The following is an 18571-nucleotide window of genomic DNA, read 5'->3' as shown; positions in this document are numbered from 1 at the left end:
AAGAAGGAATATGGTATAAAATATGATTAATGTAAATGTATACTCGAATTATCCCTATTCATATAGATATGTATTTGACCATGCTTTCCTATTGGTTTATAAGTGTCTCAATTTGATTCATGCACTGCAGTATACATGTTACTGTCTCATTTTGAATCATGTGATTACAGTTTATATCAAACAATTAACATCAAACTCACAGGTTGAGACATGAGTAGGAAAAGGAAAAAATTACTAGAGTACTGGGGTTCTTTTATGAGAAGAAACTATATTATTTAAGATAGCAGTTTTTCATAACATTCATCTCTGAGTCCTAAAGACTTGAGGTGTGTGTGTGTGTGTATACAAATGGCCAGCAGTCAATGTTAGAAGTCTTTCTTTGATTGGTTGTCACATTTATATTTCTAAACAGAGAGACTCACACTGAACCTGATGCATATCAGTTTGTTTAGGCTGGGTGGCCAATGGGCTTCAGTGATCCACTTATCTCTGATACTGCCTGTCCACTGCCACAGCATTGGGTTTACAGAAATATGTCACCATGCCTGGCTGTTCAGGTGGATGCTGGGGTTCTGAAAGCTCTTTCTCATGTTCTCATGGCAGCCATCTCCCATCCTCTTGATTTTCTTTTTAATCCAGAACTACCAGAGAAGAGACAGTACCAGCAACAACTGTCTTATCATATAACTAACACTTTACATAAAGTCTTTCTTGTTCTGACATACTAAATATTCAATTGTTTTATATAGATAATGTATTTATGTACTTGTTATATATAAAAATTGTTCCAAATCTAAGCCTTGCAGAATTTCATGCTTCATTACAGTATATCTTATGATCTATATTTAAATCTATTTGAAGCTCTTTTACTGATACCATTCACACATAATTTTATAAGCTTCTATAACACACAATTGCTCCTGTTTCTTCTGTTTTGCACTGGGAATTGAACCCAGAGTCTTCTGTGTGCTAAGCAAAAACTCTGTCCTACTGCATTCTATAGACAGCCTCAATCCTGTTCATTATAACAGTAAAAGATCTCATTAGCAATTATGTGAGCAGAATTTGTCCTGGTTAGTAAATGGTCACCTTTATGAAATACCCATAGATGCTAAGACATTGGTCACCTTCGTCCAGCCTATCATTTTAACTCATGTTATCGCCCATTAATCTGCCATTTTGTCTAGCATGGAGACTGCATGACTGTCCGACAGTGTAACTTCACTGGTTGGCCTGAGCATGGGGTTCCTGAAAACACCACCCCTCTAATTCACTTTGTGAAGTTGGTGCGAACAAGCAGAGCACAGGACACTTCCCCTATGGTTGTGCATTGCAGGTAAGTAAGATGCTTTAGAATTCATCAAATGCTTGGAATACTCTACAATCTGAGGACGCCTTGTTATGTTCATGATGCTATTTCATTTTCTCATAGAAGGTGGATTTCGATTCATCTCAGCTGATAATTTCCAAGAATTTTATTGATTAGGATAACCAGAATATAGTTGACTAAAAGTCCAAATGGTCAAAGGGTAGTGACAAGTTCATGCTTCACAAAGCAAAGTTAAATCTCTATCAGCACAGAGTTTATTTTTTTAAATCTAGGATTAGATTATGCTTCTTGGAGGCTTCTAAATCATTTAAAACTCTCAGCTCACCATTGACATGTGTGTGTATTTCTGATAAAAAAAAGCAACAGAACAGAGCATCTTCCTTTATGTAAACCTAGTTTTAATAAAACTCAATAACCAGAGAATCTCCAAATAACAACCTAATCTCCAGATAAGAAAAGAAATTTATCAGAATGTATCCATATCAGATGTCACTATCATACATCTATACCATCAACAAAGATTCAGCCTTTGCTAACAAAGGACCCTGCAATCTTGTTCTCCTTGTAGTGCTGGGGTTGGAAGAACAGGAGTATTCATTGCTCTGGACCACTTAACACAACACATAAATGACCATGACTTTGTGGACATATATGGACTAGTAGCTGAACTGAGGAGCGAGAGAATGTGCATGGTGCAGAATCTGGTAAGATACCAAGCTGACACTCAGTTCATGGTTGCCAGCTCTAGCATTTGTACATGGGACCATCTTCCTTGTACAGCCTGCCTCAAGCCAAATTGTTTTCCTCTATTATAAACATCAAGGGAGGGGGAGAGGGTGAAGAGTATAGGAGAACTAAAGATATTCTTGTGTACTTTCACTGACTGTACATCCTAATTAGTGCTGCTGGTGGGTGTGTAGAAAACAACTTACAACACAGCTTAGTATTTAACACTTAGTGACTTTGAAAAGTGTAGAAAACAAATTCAAAGGGATTTCTTCAAAATGTGCTAAAGGCTGTAGTTGGAAGAAAATTACTAAAATATTGACTTTAATGAGTTTGTTTGTATGAATTCATTTGTATGAATTTATGTCTGTTGCATATTAGTATTAGTGATTATTGCAGTGTGTTATCAGCTGAATAACTAGGAAATTTTACTTATTACTTTGGATAAGATATCTACAATACAGATTTCTTTTGTCACTAATGAAGAACACAGTATAATGGAAATGGGACCAACAGTCACCTAATGCCTGTTGTGCTCCTAGTAATACATCAGATCCTTTACAGAAATTTTTTTATGTACTCTCCATATAATCCTTATCAGTAGATCAGGGGCAGAAAACCAAGTATCCGTCTAGGTCTTACTGGCTCTACTTTATATGCAGGGAAGCAGAAGTTTCCAGAAGGGAAGTGATACTCCAAGCAGTTAAAATCAAGATTCAAACTTCCATCTCTTTAACTAAAATATACAAGCTATTCCTGTCCATTTCTCTTTACTGGACTTTGTACACTGTATAAATACATAGATTTTCTAGCAGCAAATGCAAAGGTCTTTCACATTGATGTTTTCCAAAGTATAAGCTGAAATACAAATCTTTCCAAATGTACTAAAATCTGAGAAAACAGAGCTGGTGCTAAATGTGAGAAAGGAACCGGTGTTTTTGAATGTGGAATGTCTTAGAGCCCTTAGGCAACTGTGCATTGACAATACCAAATGAAGGTTCATTTTTTGCAACATTTCTCACACTTGGGGTGCCTCTCAGTATTTTTGGATTGCAGAGCTGTGACGCCACCCCTCTTACATTCCCAGTTTTAGGGAGCTGATGTCATAGGCTTTAGATGCCCAGTGGTTATTGGAGAAAATGTTTAAAGATTTAAATCCAGAACAAATTATTTCTTTTTCACAAATAAATTGTACAGTTATGTAAATGTAAGAAAAGTAAGAAATTGCAAAACATGGAAAAACAAATAGGAAGGGAACACTTCTCTAAAGCTTATGTTAATCATTTGGATTTCACATGCTTTCTTAAGAGAAACTATTTGGAGAAAAAAATCCTTAAGCATACTTTACATAGTTATAATTTTTAAAATGAAATAGATTGGCAGTTAAGAGCACTGACTGCTCTTCTAGAGGACATGGATTCAATTCCAAGCACCCACAGTCTCCTATAACTCAGTTTCCAGAAAAGCCAATACCCTCTGATGGCCTCCTCCAGCACTGTACGTGCCTGCTGAACAGACATATAGGCAGGAAACATCCATACACATCAAATAAATAAAGGTTAAGAAAAGGAGTGATAAGTTTTTTGTATGTCTTATTATAACACTAGTGTTAATGTGCCATTATCTTTACCTTGTGATATGGCACAATACTTCTTTAGAAGCATGAAGAATACCAAGCATATTTCTTCTCATTCACTGGAGTTTATATGCAAACTATACATTTTAACCTTTAGTGTTTTTGTAGGACTCATCATTCACCACCACTACAATTCTGGAAGGCTTAGCTAGCTAAAACTAGATCATGCCCATGTCCATCCCCTTGTGTGCTGACAAGGGACAAGTAGGTGGCATATCATTCTTCCCTTAAATTGCTTCAGAAACAGAATATGACATGTGACATGGGCTGCCTTCGTGAGTATACTACCTAGACAGTCTAGAGATTCCCAAACTCAAAAGCACCATTCATTTGGTTTAATTTCACATCATTGATTAATTTGGATGAAGCAACTTTTGACAAGTTTAATCTAAAGTCATTATTACAATGTTTAACACATTATAGACACAAAATTCCCACTACCATATCCTCATAAATTTATTTTCTATAATTCTAAATTCTGTAATTCCAAGGTGCCATCCTCATTTTTCTATAATTATTATTCACTCACACACACACAACACACACACACACACACACACTCACACACACACACAAGCACACACCACTTCTGAGTCCAATTATTGTTGCCTACGTGAACATGGGCTCAGAGATAACCAATTAAACTTTGGCAATATTAAGGAAAACTGTCTCTCTTTCCCACTGTAGCCATTGACTGCCTGTAGCTCTTCAACTAGTGGTGGGGCCTTCTGAGCCTTTCTCCCACCCATATTGGCATAGTAAAAGACAGCCTGTGCATTTTGTAGTAGGCCCTACAAATCAGATGGTTGCTCCTCATCTCATAAGGACTCCCAATATCAACCCAAACTCTCAGCCACAAAAACTCAATTTCTTAATTTTAGTTAAAAGTAGAAAAAGATAGAAAGGAAACTAACATTTTTCATCTCAAATCCTTAAGGGTAAACACTGGCATCTAATAACATTGACAGAATCAGTAGTTGGCTCTTTTGTCTAGGACAGAGTAGAACTGAATGTTTCCTGGATTCCTTCTTCAAACAATAAGAGTTGAATCCCTTGCCAGACTTTGCAACTTTGTGGAAGTAACCTTTGTGAAGAGTGTTCAATCAAGAACACCAATTAAAAATATTCCCAGTTTAGTACTTGGTATATGTTATGAACTTCTTGGATCATATTTGTTAGCCAGCTGGAGTAAACTCGGGTTGGATAGGAGAAGAGAAAGTTCAAAGTTTCACAATTATTTAAATAGAATGTTTCAAAATCAGAATCGAGCTCTTGAGTTTTAGTTCTGACTTTAAGCTGTTTTTCTTTATTGAGCTTTATCATTTACACAAGCATGCTATCCGCACTGAGTAAAAACAACTATCTAAAGCTCCAAGTATCACATCCAGGATGCAGTATGTGTCCTACAAGATTTTCCTGCATCCTCTCCTTGCAGGAAATCAGTGCTCTGAAGCTCTCATTTGTCTTAGTTACCTGAAGTTATGCCCTATCTAGCTTTTCTCTGTAATAAAAAACAGGAAAAAAAATGACTATATCCTGTCTCCAGTCCTTATAAAATAGTGTTGCCTTACTGAAGAGCCATGGTTTATTTTCTTCTGTTACACTGAGGAGTGATTTCAGTTTCTATGAGGGATGTTCCCATCTCAGCACGCACTACAGTAAGTGAATACAGGAGTGGGAAGGCAGGAAGCTCAGCAACATCCTGCCACTGAAAGTCACTGCAGGGACACAGATCACAACTAAGAGAAAGAGACATCCAAATGGCCATTCTGAGAGCAGGATCTGAAGCGTTATTACATCCTGAAATGCTGCTGATGCCTTGATTAATGGTTGATGTGGTTTAGTTTCTTTCCTGCTTTGGGTTCTCCTGGAAGTTAGCTGGCATAAACTTATGTAGTAGAAGAAGAAAAAATAACTAATCATACTTTTGCTACATATTTTATGTATGTTATGTCTTTTAAATCTCACAGGGCAGGTTTTGTGATTCCTGGGACCAGGGGATTGAGCATCGGGAAACAAAAAATTAAGTCTTAAGGTAGTATAGTATGGTTGTTAAAGGTAGAAACAGTGATTTTCATGACATGCTGCTGCTTCTTGGCAATGACATATGATGCCAGAAGGTTCTTGGAGCCCACAGGACTATCTCCCAGCTTGGCTTGCTGTCCTGGCAGAGTTTACAATCATCATTCTTTCCAAGAGAGAAGATGAGTTCCTGACAGCTCAAAGCCTCAAATATCAAATGTGGCTTCAAGTTCAAATGCACTTTTGAAAGATACCAAAATTCATGAGCATAAATTATTTTTTTAAAATAATTGTGTTGTGTTGGTTTCTATTAATAATGTTATTCACTGTGTGCTGTAAATTTGAGGAACATTATTCTTGTGACAAGGAACTTACTGAAAATTTCAGTAGGATTGTTATTTCCTGACTACACTTCATGCCTTAACCAAATCAAATGCTGTAATATGATCATTTGTGAGGACAGAACTTGATCTCTAATGACTTTTTCATGTTCTCTAAATTACATCTGCCCTCAAATGGTGAAGATTGGGTAGCTGTAAAAATTAAATGAGATGAAGTAAACAAATATTTATTGCACAATTGCTGTGTTCCAGGAAATGGTTTTGCCAATTGGAGTTTAGCACTAAATATCAAAGAGTTCTCATAGAGATGCCCTGCTAGTGATAAAGATTTACTGGAAAGGTTTTGGGGTCCACAAAGAAATGAATATTGCTGTTAGTGGTAAACAATTCCAGCAGAGAACTGCTACTGAAAACCTCCCCGAAGCATGCAAAGCATTATGTTAACTGATACGATTATAACCATTTAAAATTATCATTCTTAAGTGTTTTATCAAAATCAATTTTATATATATTTAGTAAGATATTTGATAATATTCTTTTAACACCAGGGGTATTCTGGTAGAAAGAGTGAGTATGCTTTAAAATATACACTTTCATAGTCGGACCAATGTTCCAGCAATGCTAACAGGCAATTAGTTTTAACCATGTAGATGTTACTGGATTCAATCTTGACATGTAGTTGGAAGATTAGAAGTCTTTGCCCAGTGCTTCCATGTTAAAATACTTCAATACTTCAGTTTGTATTCACAAATTAAGAAACAGTCCTTGGTGTTGGGTTAGCCAAATGTCCCAGTGATTAGCAGAATTACCAAATGTATTTTAAAAGTGCTGTTCAGTATATGAAACTGCACACTTGTAGCTTTCACAAGTAAATAACCAGATGTTTATCTGTTTCTTTAAAAGAAAAGTATTTTTGAATATACAGAAGTCACTGAATTGTGTCCTTTTGGAGAAAGGGAGCTCACATGTAGATTTTTCATACAGCACACAGCTACTTTTCCATACAGCAAGACAGAATATATTAATACTTGGCACTTAGTGGCAAATACCTAATAAAACAACCTCTCAGGTCAATAAGAAGCCACATGAACTTATCAAATCTTATGATGGAAATAGAAAATAATTTGTAAACTATAATTCTGTTTCTAACTTTGCCTGTGTCAGATTCAGTTCATCTTCCACGGTAACCGCATAACCCACTTTGTAAGAAACATTGACACCCTGTCTGTCATTTCAACATTTGTTCCTTGTTGCCCAGGCACAGTATATCTTCTTACACCAGTGCATTCTGGATCTTTTATCAAATAAAGGAGGTCATCAGCCTGTCTGTTTTGTTAACTACTCCACACTTCAGAAGATGGACTCTCTGGATGCCATGGAAGGTGGGCAGACACAGGGCACACACAATTTGCTAGCTTACTGCCTACTGCAGGACTATTAACTTCAGCATAACCACAATTACTAAAATACTGGAGAAGCTAGTTGAGTACCTGTATCGTGTTTTTCATTTCTTTATTACCTAAGTTGAGATAATAGCCTTTGAAGTCTTGATCATGTTTTACCATTCTCAAACACTAGACCACCAACTAGGCAGCATACGCCAGCTGATATGAGGCCCCCAACACACATAGAGTAGAGGACTTCTGGGTCAGTGTCAGAGATGATACACCTAACCCTCAAGAGACTGGAGATCCCAGGAAGTTTAGAGATCAGGTGGGGTGGAGAATGGAAACATCCACGTGGAGACAAGGGGTTGGGGAGGAGGTATGGGATGTGGAACAGTTGGAGGGTGGATGGGAGGGAATAAAATATGCAGTGTAAAAGAATAAATTAATTTTGAAAAGTTAGCCACTAAATAAATAAATAAATAAAATATAAAAGCCTAAAAACAAATCCAACAACAATTCATGGGTTGGGGGAAGAGGCCATGAATTTGAATAAAAGCAAAATAATTATGTGAGGGTGGGGGTTGTTGAGGGAAGATAGAGAAGGCAGAAATGATATAAATATAATCTCAAACATAAAAGAGAATTCAAACTTTTGAACTGTTAATCACAATTTAGTCTTTGACATCTTCTTATCTGCTATAGGTGATGTGGAACTTGAATGGGAAGAAACTACCATGTAAAATTTGGACCAAAGCTTACAACTGGAAGACAGAATTTTCAGATCCCAGGAGCCAAAATTATCCCTCTTGTTTCTGAATTGACCTGGGCAAAGGAAATCTTCATGTTTCCCAGGTTATGCCTTGCTAACTGGGCTGATCGGTTTATGGACAGATGGTTATAGGAAAACAGCCCTATAAGATAGTTACTTGTTTTATATAGAATTAAATATTATGTATTTTAAAATGTCTAAGAAAATATACCATGCAAGGTTTTTGAGGTCCTTAATTATTTTTGAAATAAGCCAAATATAAAATTATTATTATTATTATAGTATATGTGTTTCAGAGTACATTTTCCCTATGTATTGGATTTCATTTTGAACAAAAGCTGTAGATGTCAATTTGGTAGTATTATTTTGGCCTCCAGGGTGATGCTGATGTTTCTTATGGACGACTTCCAAGACTGTCATAATGATCTGCACTTCCACACACGCCCCTGGGTTTTGAATCCTCTGTTTTATGAGTGTCGAGATATCATCTACTGATCCTGAACAGCTGAACAGTAACCTCGTGACACTGCAGAGACTGCTCAGCCTTTATTCTGCACACAGTACCTCTCTGAGAAAACTTCAGGCTATTTAAATTGTACTGTGATCTTCGGTTTGCAAAAATTGAAAAGAAAATTTCAAAGTACAACCTCACTTACTAAGTTATAGAGTATCTTTCAAGCCTGCCTACATTGGCACACCAGCAGGCACAGGTTGCACCCACTATTGTCTCAAAATACATAATCAAGCAAATCAGAGTATTTGTTAGCTAGATTTACACTCAACACTAACAGTTTTGAAGATTTTCTGAGTAGAAATATATAAAAATGGCAGTAAAACCAGACAGTGGGTTGCACGCGTGTAAGCTGATGAACGACATGTGTGGAGCCAACACAAACTTCCTCGTAGATGACATACTTGAGGGCTGATTATGCAGAAGAACACTTAGTATGACTTAAAGAAATTAACAAGGCTAGAGCAAATAAGACATTTAAAAGATAAAATCATTTTAAATCTCTTTGCTCAGTATAATAATGTACATATTGAACTATATGAAATTGTTTCATATTAGAGAAAGCCGAGAGAAGCTGAGAAGGGCAACCATGTACAAGGACCAGCAATCTCAATTAATCTGGACCCCCAAGATATCTCAAACACTGGACCACCAACCAGGCAGCATACACCAGCTGATATGAGGCCCCCAATACACATACAGTAGAGGACTTCCGGGTCTGTGTTCATTCAGAGATGATACACCTCTCAAGAGACTGGTTGCCCCAAGGAGTTTAGAGGTCAGGGGGGGTGGGAGGGGTGGGGACAGCCACATGGAGACAGAGGTGTGGGGAGGAGGTATGGGATGTGGAACAGTTAGAGGGTGGATGGGAGTGGTATAAAATATGGAGTGTAAAAAGTAAATTAATCTACAAAAAAAAGAAGTTGTTTTGTCACAGATTCAAAATCATAATAACTAAATAGTATTCACTATCCCAATTCTGTGATAAGAAATATACCTTGCACTTTATTTCTGCCGAATTATACATAGAGAAAATGTGAGAGCTAATAAAAGTGAATATTGATGAATTGGGTTACCTGGAAGCATGATTTGAAATATTAATTAAATTTTATGTATATAAGACATCAACAATTAGATTAATTATATTACAGATATTATATAGTAATATAAAATCTTTTTGTATTAGTACAACATAATTGTAATTTTTATGCTGTATGCAATTCACATAAAATTATTTCCAAAGGCATTCTCAAAAATTAATATTGATATAGAATGTAGTATCTAAGCAATTAAATATTTTATTTTAAAAAGTAGTATCCAAAAATTTCAAGATTTGCATCCTGTTTTTTTTTTTTATGAGAAGCATACAAATGAATAACAACAACAACTCAGATCAACATGTTTACGCTATTGAACATTACAAAAAGCAATAATGACAACTGAGGAGTGGTTGAAGAGATTTAAGTTTCAGCTAAACACTCTCTGTTGAAAAATATATGGCAGCCAGCAGGGGTTTTGTGTTCATGGAAGAAAGAAAGTAGGCTATGAAAAGTCCTGATTGGATTTACTCTTAAATATAGTAAGTAATGACAATGATAATAGTAAAGAAAAATATATAGTTTGATTCAAAGGCTAGATCATTGTCTATGATAGCTGCAAAATGGATTCATGAGAATAGTTTTTCTCAGTTGCCCTGTGTGTTCAATGTGAATGTCCACAAAGCAACTGAATAACATCAACTCTCTTCTAAAATAACCTTGACTAAGCTGTAGCTTTTTATTAAGTCACCTGCAGATTATTCTAAAATGAAAGGTTTCTTCGGTGAAAATAATAGAGCCTTGAGAATCACTTTTGCTTATACCCCAAGTAATCACTGTCTGATATCAAACCATATTCTAAATAATAGTGAATCTGTAGAAGACACGGGTTAGAATCATTTTAGCTCTCCTACAAATTAGTGAAGATAATTTTCAAAAGGATTTGAATTCTTTACCAGAAAACAATATGTAAGTTGTTATATCTGCACAGCTTAGTAATACATAAAGAGATTTTAACTGAGAGTAGATAGATAGATAAATGGTCTCCTAATTAGATTGTGAAAGGACCCATGTATATAGTAGTTCTACAGGTGGCTACTAAGTGTGAATTAAAATAAAGAACACCTGTAGCTTTTTTAGCTCCAATTTGTCAAAGTTCATTGAAGCGTTTGTACTATAAATGATCAACATGTGTTTCATAAGAATCAAGTGAAACTGGAGCCTCTCTGAATGGTTCGCCAGAGACCAGAGCAGCTGTGGGTAGTGTGTCTCCTTTCATGCTGCACTTAAATACATACTTTTTTTTTCTGTTACTGTATAGGAAATGTACATAATAAGTCTTTTTTGCAAAAATGCTAATTAAACTTTGACCTCGACATAAAAGAACAAACCACATTTCGTAAACTATACCAAACACTTGATTTTTAAAATGGAATTTATGTCCAGTAGAGTATTCTGTAAGCTCATACAGTCCTTGAGATTACAAAGTCACTTTACAAGGTCTTTCAGGAAATTCAAAGTAATATTTTTAAGAGAATTGGAACACAAAATGACTTGAATTGCTCAACTAAATGATACCAATCATTGAAACTTGAACGTTGTTAAACATTAACGCAACAAAATACCTATCTTCTTAAAATAAAGAATGTTTCAGGATAAATGATTTATTTAATATGTACAGTTTCCAGAATACCATATAGTATATCTACTTCTGAAGATAATCTAAATTACACTTATGATTACACACATGAAATGTTTTGAAACAAAAAAATAAACTTTATGGAGTTAGAATGGTCTTCTTTTCAGGCTGGCTTATCTGTAATATAAAAATAAACCACATTACAATGAAGAAAATAAAACTTTCAATATTTATTTTAATTAATATGTCAAGGAAAAACTTTAACAGTATCACATTAACAATACCCAATGTAGAACTACATAATGTTGGACATGTGAAAAGTTTATGACCCATAACTAGAAAAGGTATCCATTAATTGAAACTGCAAATATAATTAATAAGGTTAAACATCCTATTTAAGGGTTATATTGAATTTTATGATTATGATTTCATATTTGTATGCTTCACATGGAAAGATTGAATAGAAAATGATAACAGATGTTTTGATTTTTTCTAAATAAAACCATGGATATCTCCATAAACGAGTGATCAAAAATCATGCTAAAGGAATATTTGTATTTAAATAAGTATATAGACACATACACAATGTAAAATTGTGATTTGGAAAACAAATTGAGAAAGTCTTCATTTTAGATGACTCAACTTGACATGCTGAAAAATACCTAAAATATTATTCTTTGAAAATAAAACAAATGCAGTCAAAAGTCTCCCAAGTATATCATTGTCCTCTGTTGATACGATTATATTTGCAAAGTCACATCCTATTTTAATTTAAATTCATATTCACCAAAGTTATTTGTAGATTGGAAGGTCATCTGGGTGGTTTATAGAGCTTTTCACAATATTTATATCATCATATTCTTCCCAAATCATTTAAGCTTTCTAGGCCCTACATAATAGTTAAAGATAATAAAATATTAATTGTTGCACCTTAATGTACATATAAAGGTGAGTGTTAAATTTAAAACCAAAGATCCTCTCAGAATTGAAAATATCCTATTGCTCTGCAGGTATCCCTTTAAGTCACATAGATGGTATGCCTTGAATGAGGTGAAATGTTCATTATGAAGGAAAACCATAATTATGTCCTCTCCCAATTTCCAATTAGCTAAACAGAGACTTTCTGTTAATCACAATAAGACAACCCAAGGATAATTGTGGCCATGGGTCATTTTTTGCAGAAAGTATATCACTCTGGGATAAAACATAATACCCACGTTAATGAAAAATTATACTACATTCTAGGAGACAAGACTATATTTGCAATATATCAATTCTTTCAAAATTAGTTTGTAAATTATTAAAATTGTTTTCTAAATTCAAAACTCCATGCCTGTTTCTTGAATGAAAGAGTAGAAATTATCCAAGGCTTGAGTAGAAATCTTCAGAGCCTTTAGTAAAACTAGACTCTAATGTTTGAAATATCAAAATAAAACACGTGACACTGGAAAACCCCTCGAGTCCTTTTTAAATTAAGAAGCCAATGAAACACACTTCAAATTATCTCATTCACAGCACAAAACATCTAAAAATGAATTACCAAATATAGCAAAATGCAAGTGATCACTAATTATATTTATGATACATTAATAAAACATTGTAGGGATATATATGCATATGTATATATACATATATATGTGTGTGTGTGTGTGTATTCTTAATAAGAATGCTTGCTTGTCTAGCAAAGGACCTGAGTTTGATTCACAGAACCCATATCAGGAGACTCATCACTTGCTGTATCTCCAGCTCCAGGAACCCAACACTTCTGGCCTCTGTGGGCATCTGCCCTCATGTGCACACATACACAGGCAGGCAAAGATGCACACATACAAATAAAAATTAAAAATTCATATTGCTGTATTATTACCTTTCCTCTTGCTGTGGTGAAATACCATGGCACACAGTATAAGGGAGAAAGAGCTACTTTGGCTCACAGTTTGAGGGTACAGTCCATCTTGGCGGGTTAAGTCATGGCAGCAGGAACGTGAGAAGGTAGCTCATAGAATGCATCCACAGAAAGCAAAACAAGGTGAATGTTGGTGCTCAGCTAGCTTTCTCCTTTGTATTCACTCCAGGGCCCAACTTCAGAGGACCATGCTGCTCACTTTGAGGGTGAATCTTCCCATCTCAATTAACCTATAGAGATAGTTCCTGAAAAGTATGGCCAGAGGCTTGTCTTTAGGTTATTTTAAATCCTGTAAATCTGGTCATGTTAACCACCAAAGATGGATAAACACAATAAATAATAACAATATTTTTAATATAGCTGTCTAAATGTGATAATAAAGGACAGTGAACATAATTGTTACTGGAAAATAAAAGATATCATAATTAAACTGTATTTGTTAAATTGGTATTTTTTTCCTTTTTAGTTGATTTAATGTGATCTTTGTCAATTTATTTGTGTATAGAGTAAATTCTGCCTACAGTTGCCTACTTGCTCCTTATCTCTTCTATCACTCATGCCTCCTCCTTACAGGTAAGGGTATGATCTAGCTGTTGTAATCACAACATTGTATCAGGTGTGTTTGGTTGCCTGCACTTGGCCTGTACCATATTGGACCTGTTAATAATCATTCCTGAATTTCGGGAAAGATCTTTGGGCCCAACCACTTCCTGCTGAATCATTGGCTACCAATGGATTCTTGGGGGAAGGCAGTATTTGCCTTTACTTGAGTACCAATTGGTGAGCCAGTGGGCTGCAGTGAATAGTTCTGAACCAATTGTCACAAAAGAAGGTCCTGGCAAAACTCAGTAGATCATACACACACACACACACACACACACACACACACACACACACACAGAGTGGGCTGCAGTGGATAGTTCTGAACCAATTGTCACAAAAGAAGGTCCTGGCAAAACTCAGTAGATCATACACACACACACATACACACACAAACACGGAGGATAAGAGAAGGAGAAAAAGAATGAAGCTTGTAATAATGAAAACCATAATATTTAATGTTTGGGATTTATAAAATTAAGAGCATATTACACATTGCAGAACAGAAGGAATGTTCATAAAATTTAATATAATGGGAATTCGAAAAAAATAAATAAAAACAAAGATTTGGAAAAAGCAGTGATTCTCACTTACCTAAGACATTATATCAAACAACACAACACAATAATCAAAATTACAGAATTCAGAGGCAAGTCAGAAAATATATTTTAAAAAATGATTTCTAAATATACCTCATATAATACAAAAATATATATTTATAGGTTCAAGAGACTCTCTGAGATCTCAGGAATAAACACACACACACATCCCAAGTCCTATGATTTATCAAAAAGAAACTAAACTACACTTATAAGAAAGGACCTGGTTAACTGATATTGGTAGCTTTATTTATAATTACTAAAATTAAAGAAATTGAGTGCTTACACTTGGGAATCAACAAATGGGCAATGAAGTATTTTAGTAACTTGTTAGTAAAATACTAGTAAACTATTGATGTCTTCAAGAATAGAGAATTTCTAAAAACATGCCCAGGGAACAAAATAGATAAGTAAGAATATTTACATATGATTTGTATGCAGTTTGGGGACATGTCAAACTAATCTATAGTATGAAAAATAAATGTTTATGTGAGTTGGGTAATGTGAAGATTTAATGGACCAATATTGAAATGTGAAAGGTAATGAAACAGTTTCTCCTTGGATGGAGTGATGTTGATGTGCAGATCCATGTGCAAAATGTATGAAAATGTGCACCCAACCAGTGCATTTTACTTTATATACATTGTATAAATAAATACAATAGAATACATTACAGAAACAGAGGATTAATGAAATATTTACAAGACATTTAAAGTTTGTCACTTATATAACAACTTGAGATACAGTAAGTCCTATGTAATTATGAACATACCATCCTAAAGGAAACATAAATTCTTGAGTGGAGAAAGTTATAATGTACACTGTGAGCTAGGAGTGGAGGTCAGGAGATTTCATTGGACTTAATGAGGAAACTATCAAAGAATTTCCAAGTCATTTCTAACTCTCTCTCTCTTTCTCTCTCTCCCTCTCTCTCTCCTCTCTCTCTCTGTCTCTCTCTCTCTTTCTCAAAGTGAAACACATTTGGCTACATTATTGGGTTTGATGCCTTAAGTTACAAGTAAAGTAGTCCATTCTCTATAGGTTTCTTTTTAATTTAAAATATTTCCTAGTGGGAATAAACACAAGATCATTTATCCAGAACCAAGGTTGTTAATCTCAGAGAAGGTGTGGGAAAGTGGTTCTCAGAGGATGGGGTGCTTCGTCGGGTAAACGGAAAACAAAGTGTATCCTTCAAAGCTGCACAATTAGATTTAAGAGAATAGCATAGTAACCCTACTTAATACTGTATCAGATTCTTGCAAAATACAGATAGAGGGTGTTCGTTATAATCACCATGAAAGTATCTCATCATGTGAGGTACTGTAGTTGGTAATTAATTGGATTCAATTATTCCACAGTGTACATTTATTCTGGAACATTTGGTACAAGACAATTACATGAAATTTTATTTTACAATTAATAAAGTTATCATTTTAGAAATTGTGAAATAATTTTTAATCATTAAAAGTGATTAAATTTTATACACTACTGATTTATTGCAATAAATCATATGGAGTGTCTATGGATTTTTCACAAGCCTATCATAGTTACATACTAGCCTGTTTGCACAAGATAAATGTGGAGAAAATTATTAATTTACATTTCTTACTTACTTATTCCATTCCCATAGGTATTTCTGCTAAACAACTGGTACTTTAAGTATTAAATATAGTCCTTGACATAGTCCAAGTACTTTCCAGAGAGAGCATTTGAAGGCTACAGAATTTTTCTAACTTCCAATTTTTATGTTTCCATAGCTGAGATGGTGTATTTACTCACTGGATTCCCACAAACACATATTCATCAGAGTGTAGTTTGCTCATAAAATTAATTGACAATAAGAAGATTAGTATTGATGTCCTAGTCTATTAAAGGAGAAGTTGTACACTTTTAAAGAATATACTCAAATGGTGATATGAATCTATATGTAAAACAGACTGTTGTGATTTTATTTGCCATAAGTAACTTTACAGCAGCACTACCAAGTCTAGGAAATTTTCTGAAGCATGTGTAAGAATTGACTCATTTTGTGACAGTTCTTATGATGAGGTTCTATTATTTGGCTTTTATAGGCTCACAAAGCCTCATGGTCACAGACAGCCACGTTTTCTACTATATCCTGCTGTATTACATTGAGACCACCATGTAGATGACCACATCTCTGCTCTTACCAGCTTGGGCATAGTACATACACATTAACACTAAACCTATGCTCAAAACAGATGCTTCTGGGTATTGTCTGTTGTTGAGGTTTGGTCTTGCTGTCTGTTGCAAATGCTAAGTGTGAGCCTCCAAGACCTGGAGTGTGTACATACACCCAAATGATGCTATGTGACCCTGCCCCCAAGTTATTTCTGGTTGGTAAATAGATACCAACAGCCAATAGCTGGGCAGAAGAGACATTGGTGGGGTTTAGGATTCCTGGGCTTGGGATCAGAAGGTGACTATAAGGAAAAGAAGAAGGTGAAGGAGGAATGGAGGAGAAGCCACTACGTATTAGGTGAGTCAGGAAAATGTGACCCTGAGGGCTAGCCAATTGGAATTAATGAGCAGCTCAGATAAAACATAGTAAGTAATAAATAACTCAGAGTTATTAATAGGAAAGTAGATTTTAATAACAGAGAGGGAAGATATCTGCCTAGCTCTAGTGCTAAGACTTTTTGTAAATATAAAGGTGGTGTGTGTCTTTTATCTGGGAACTGAAAGATCAAGGTGGGCTAAAAAAAATCTCTACAACAGTCAGTGGTAATCTATGTAGTTAGAGTGCATCACATGGCCAATGTTAGTACAGCCTTGTATTCAGATATCTAATTCATTTTCCATAGTCTATGTAGTTAGTTATATCATATGGTCAATGCTGGTACAGTCACTGCATTAAGATATTTTGGTAGTCTTTGTATTGTTTGCTGTCTCTTCCAAAATATAACTAAGCCATATTATTTACTATGTAAATTCTTTACAAATTGTTGTCATATTTATGCCCCTCATTCACAGCTCTGATAATTTCACTGATCTCTTCGGTACCTCTTCATTGCCCATTGAATTAAACATGCATTAAAAATTACCTTTCCTGTGAGGAGGACCCAACATCTGTCCCAACACTGGAAGTATTTGGGACCAGTGGGACCAGGCACACAAGAACTCCACCAGCCCAGTGGCTCTGGTTCCTTCCAGACCAGGCACACAGGAACTCCACCAGACCAGTAGCTCTGGTTCCTTCTGGTCTCTGGGCTGGTGTCCTGAGCAGACCTTGGGCTCAAGCTCAGCAGCCAGTCTCACAACACCCAGAGGAAGCTCTACTTCCAGGCACTTTAAAAAGCCCAGGATCACAGGATCCCAGAATCACAGGATCACAGAGACAGCTTGACTCTGAGAAGTTCTGACACAACCAGGATCACAGGAAGGACAGTCTCCAGTCAGACTTAGCAAGGGCAGGTAGCACTAGAGATAACCAGATGGCAGGGGGCAAGTATAAGAAAATAAACAACACAAACTAAGGTTACTTGGCATCAGAACCCAATTCTCCCATCATAGCAAGTCCTGGACACACCATTACACTGGAAAAGCAAGATTCAGATATAAAATCACTTCTCATGGTGATGATACAGGACTTTAAGAAAGACATAAATAGTACCCTCAAAGAAATACAGGACAACATAGGTAAACAGCTAGAAGCCCTTCAAGAGGAAACACAAAAATCCCTTAAAGAACTACAGGAAAACACAATCAAACAGGTGAAGGGAATGAACAAAACCACCCAGAATCTAAAAATGGAAATAGAAACAATAAAGAAATCAAAAAAAAAAAGAGACAACCCTGGAGATACAAAATGTAGGAAAGAAATCAGGAGTCATAGATGCAAACATCACCAACAGAATACAAGAGATAGAAAAGAGAATATCAGGGGCAGAAGACACCATAGAAAACATTGACAAAACAGTCAAAGAAAATGCAAAAAGCAAAAAGCTCCTAACCCAAAACATCCAGGAAATTCAGGAGGCAATGAGATGACCAAACCTAAGGATAATAGGTATAGAAGAGAGTGAAGACTCCCAAGGTAATGGGCC

The 18571-nt window shown here is 35.5% G+C and overlaps 1 protein-coding gene and 1 long non-coding RNA gene across 2 annotated transcripts in view; one reads left to right on the top strand and one right to left on the bottom strand.

Annotated features, from left to right (window-relative positions):
• Ptprq (protein tyrosine phosphatase receptor type Q) overlaps positions 1-8863 on the top strand; it is a 190831-nt gene extending 181968 nt beyond the window's left edge. Inside the window, exons 42-45 of the mRNA XM_031349633.1 lie at positions 1188-1336; positions 1899-2034; positions 7314-7437; positions 8146-8863. Of these exons, the coding sequence (XP_031205493.1) occupies positions 1188-1336; positions 1899-2034; positions 7314-7437; positions 8146-8183 (447 nt within the window). The 3' untranslated portion in view covers positions 8184-8863. The remainder of the gene's footprint in view (positions 1-1187; positions 1337-1898; positions 2035-7313; positions 7438-8145) is intronic.
• Positions 8864-11408: 2545 nt separating this feature from the next.
• LOC116076056 overlaps positions 11409-18571 on the bottom strand; it is a 22641-nt gene continuing 15478 nt past the window's right edge. Inside the window, exons 2-3 of the long non-coding RNA XR_004112793.1 lie at positions 13267-13550; positions 11409-11576 (exon numbers count right to left, since the gene is read on the bottom strand). This is a non-coding gene — a long non-coding RNA (uncharacterized LOC116076056). The remainder of the gene's footprint in view (positions 11577-13266; positions 13551-18571) is intronic.

The sequence above is a fragment of the Mastomys coucha genome, unplaced genomic scaffold, assembly GCF_008632895.1.
Source record: "Mastomys coucha isolate ucsf_1 unplaced genomic scaffold, UCSF_Mcou_1 pScaffold4, whole genome shotgun sequence".
NCBI classification, from domain to species: domain Eukaryota; kingdom Metazoa; phylum Chordata; class Mammalia; order Rodentia; family Muridae; genus Mastomys; species Mastomys coucha.
Note: the sequence above shows the minus strand (reverse complement) of the source record. Positions and strands in the feature narration are given on the sequence as shown.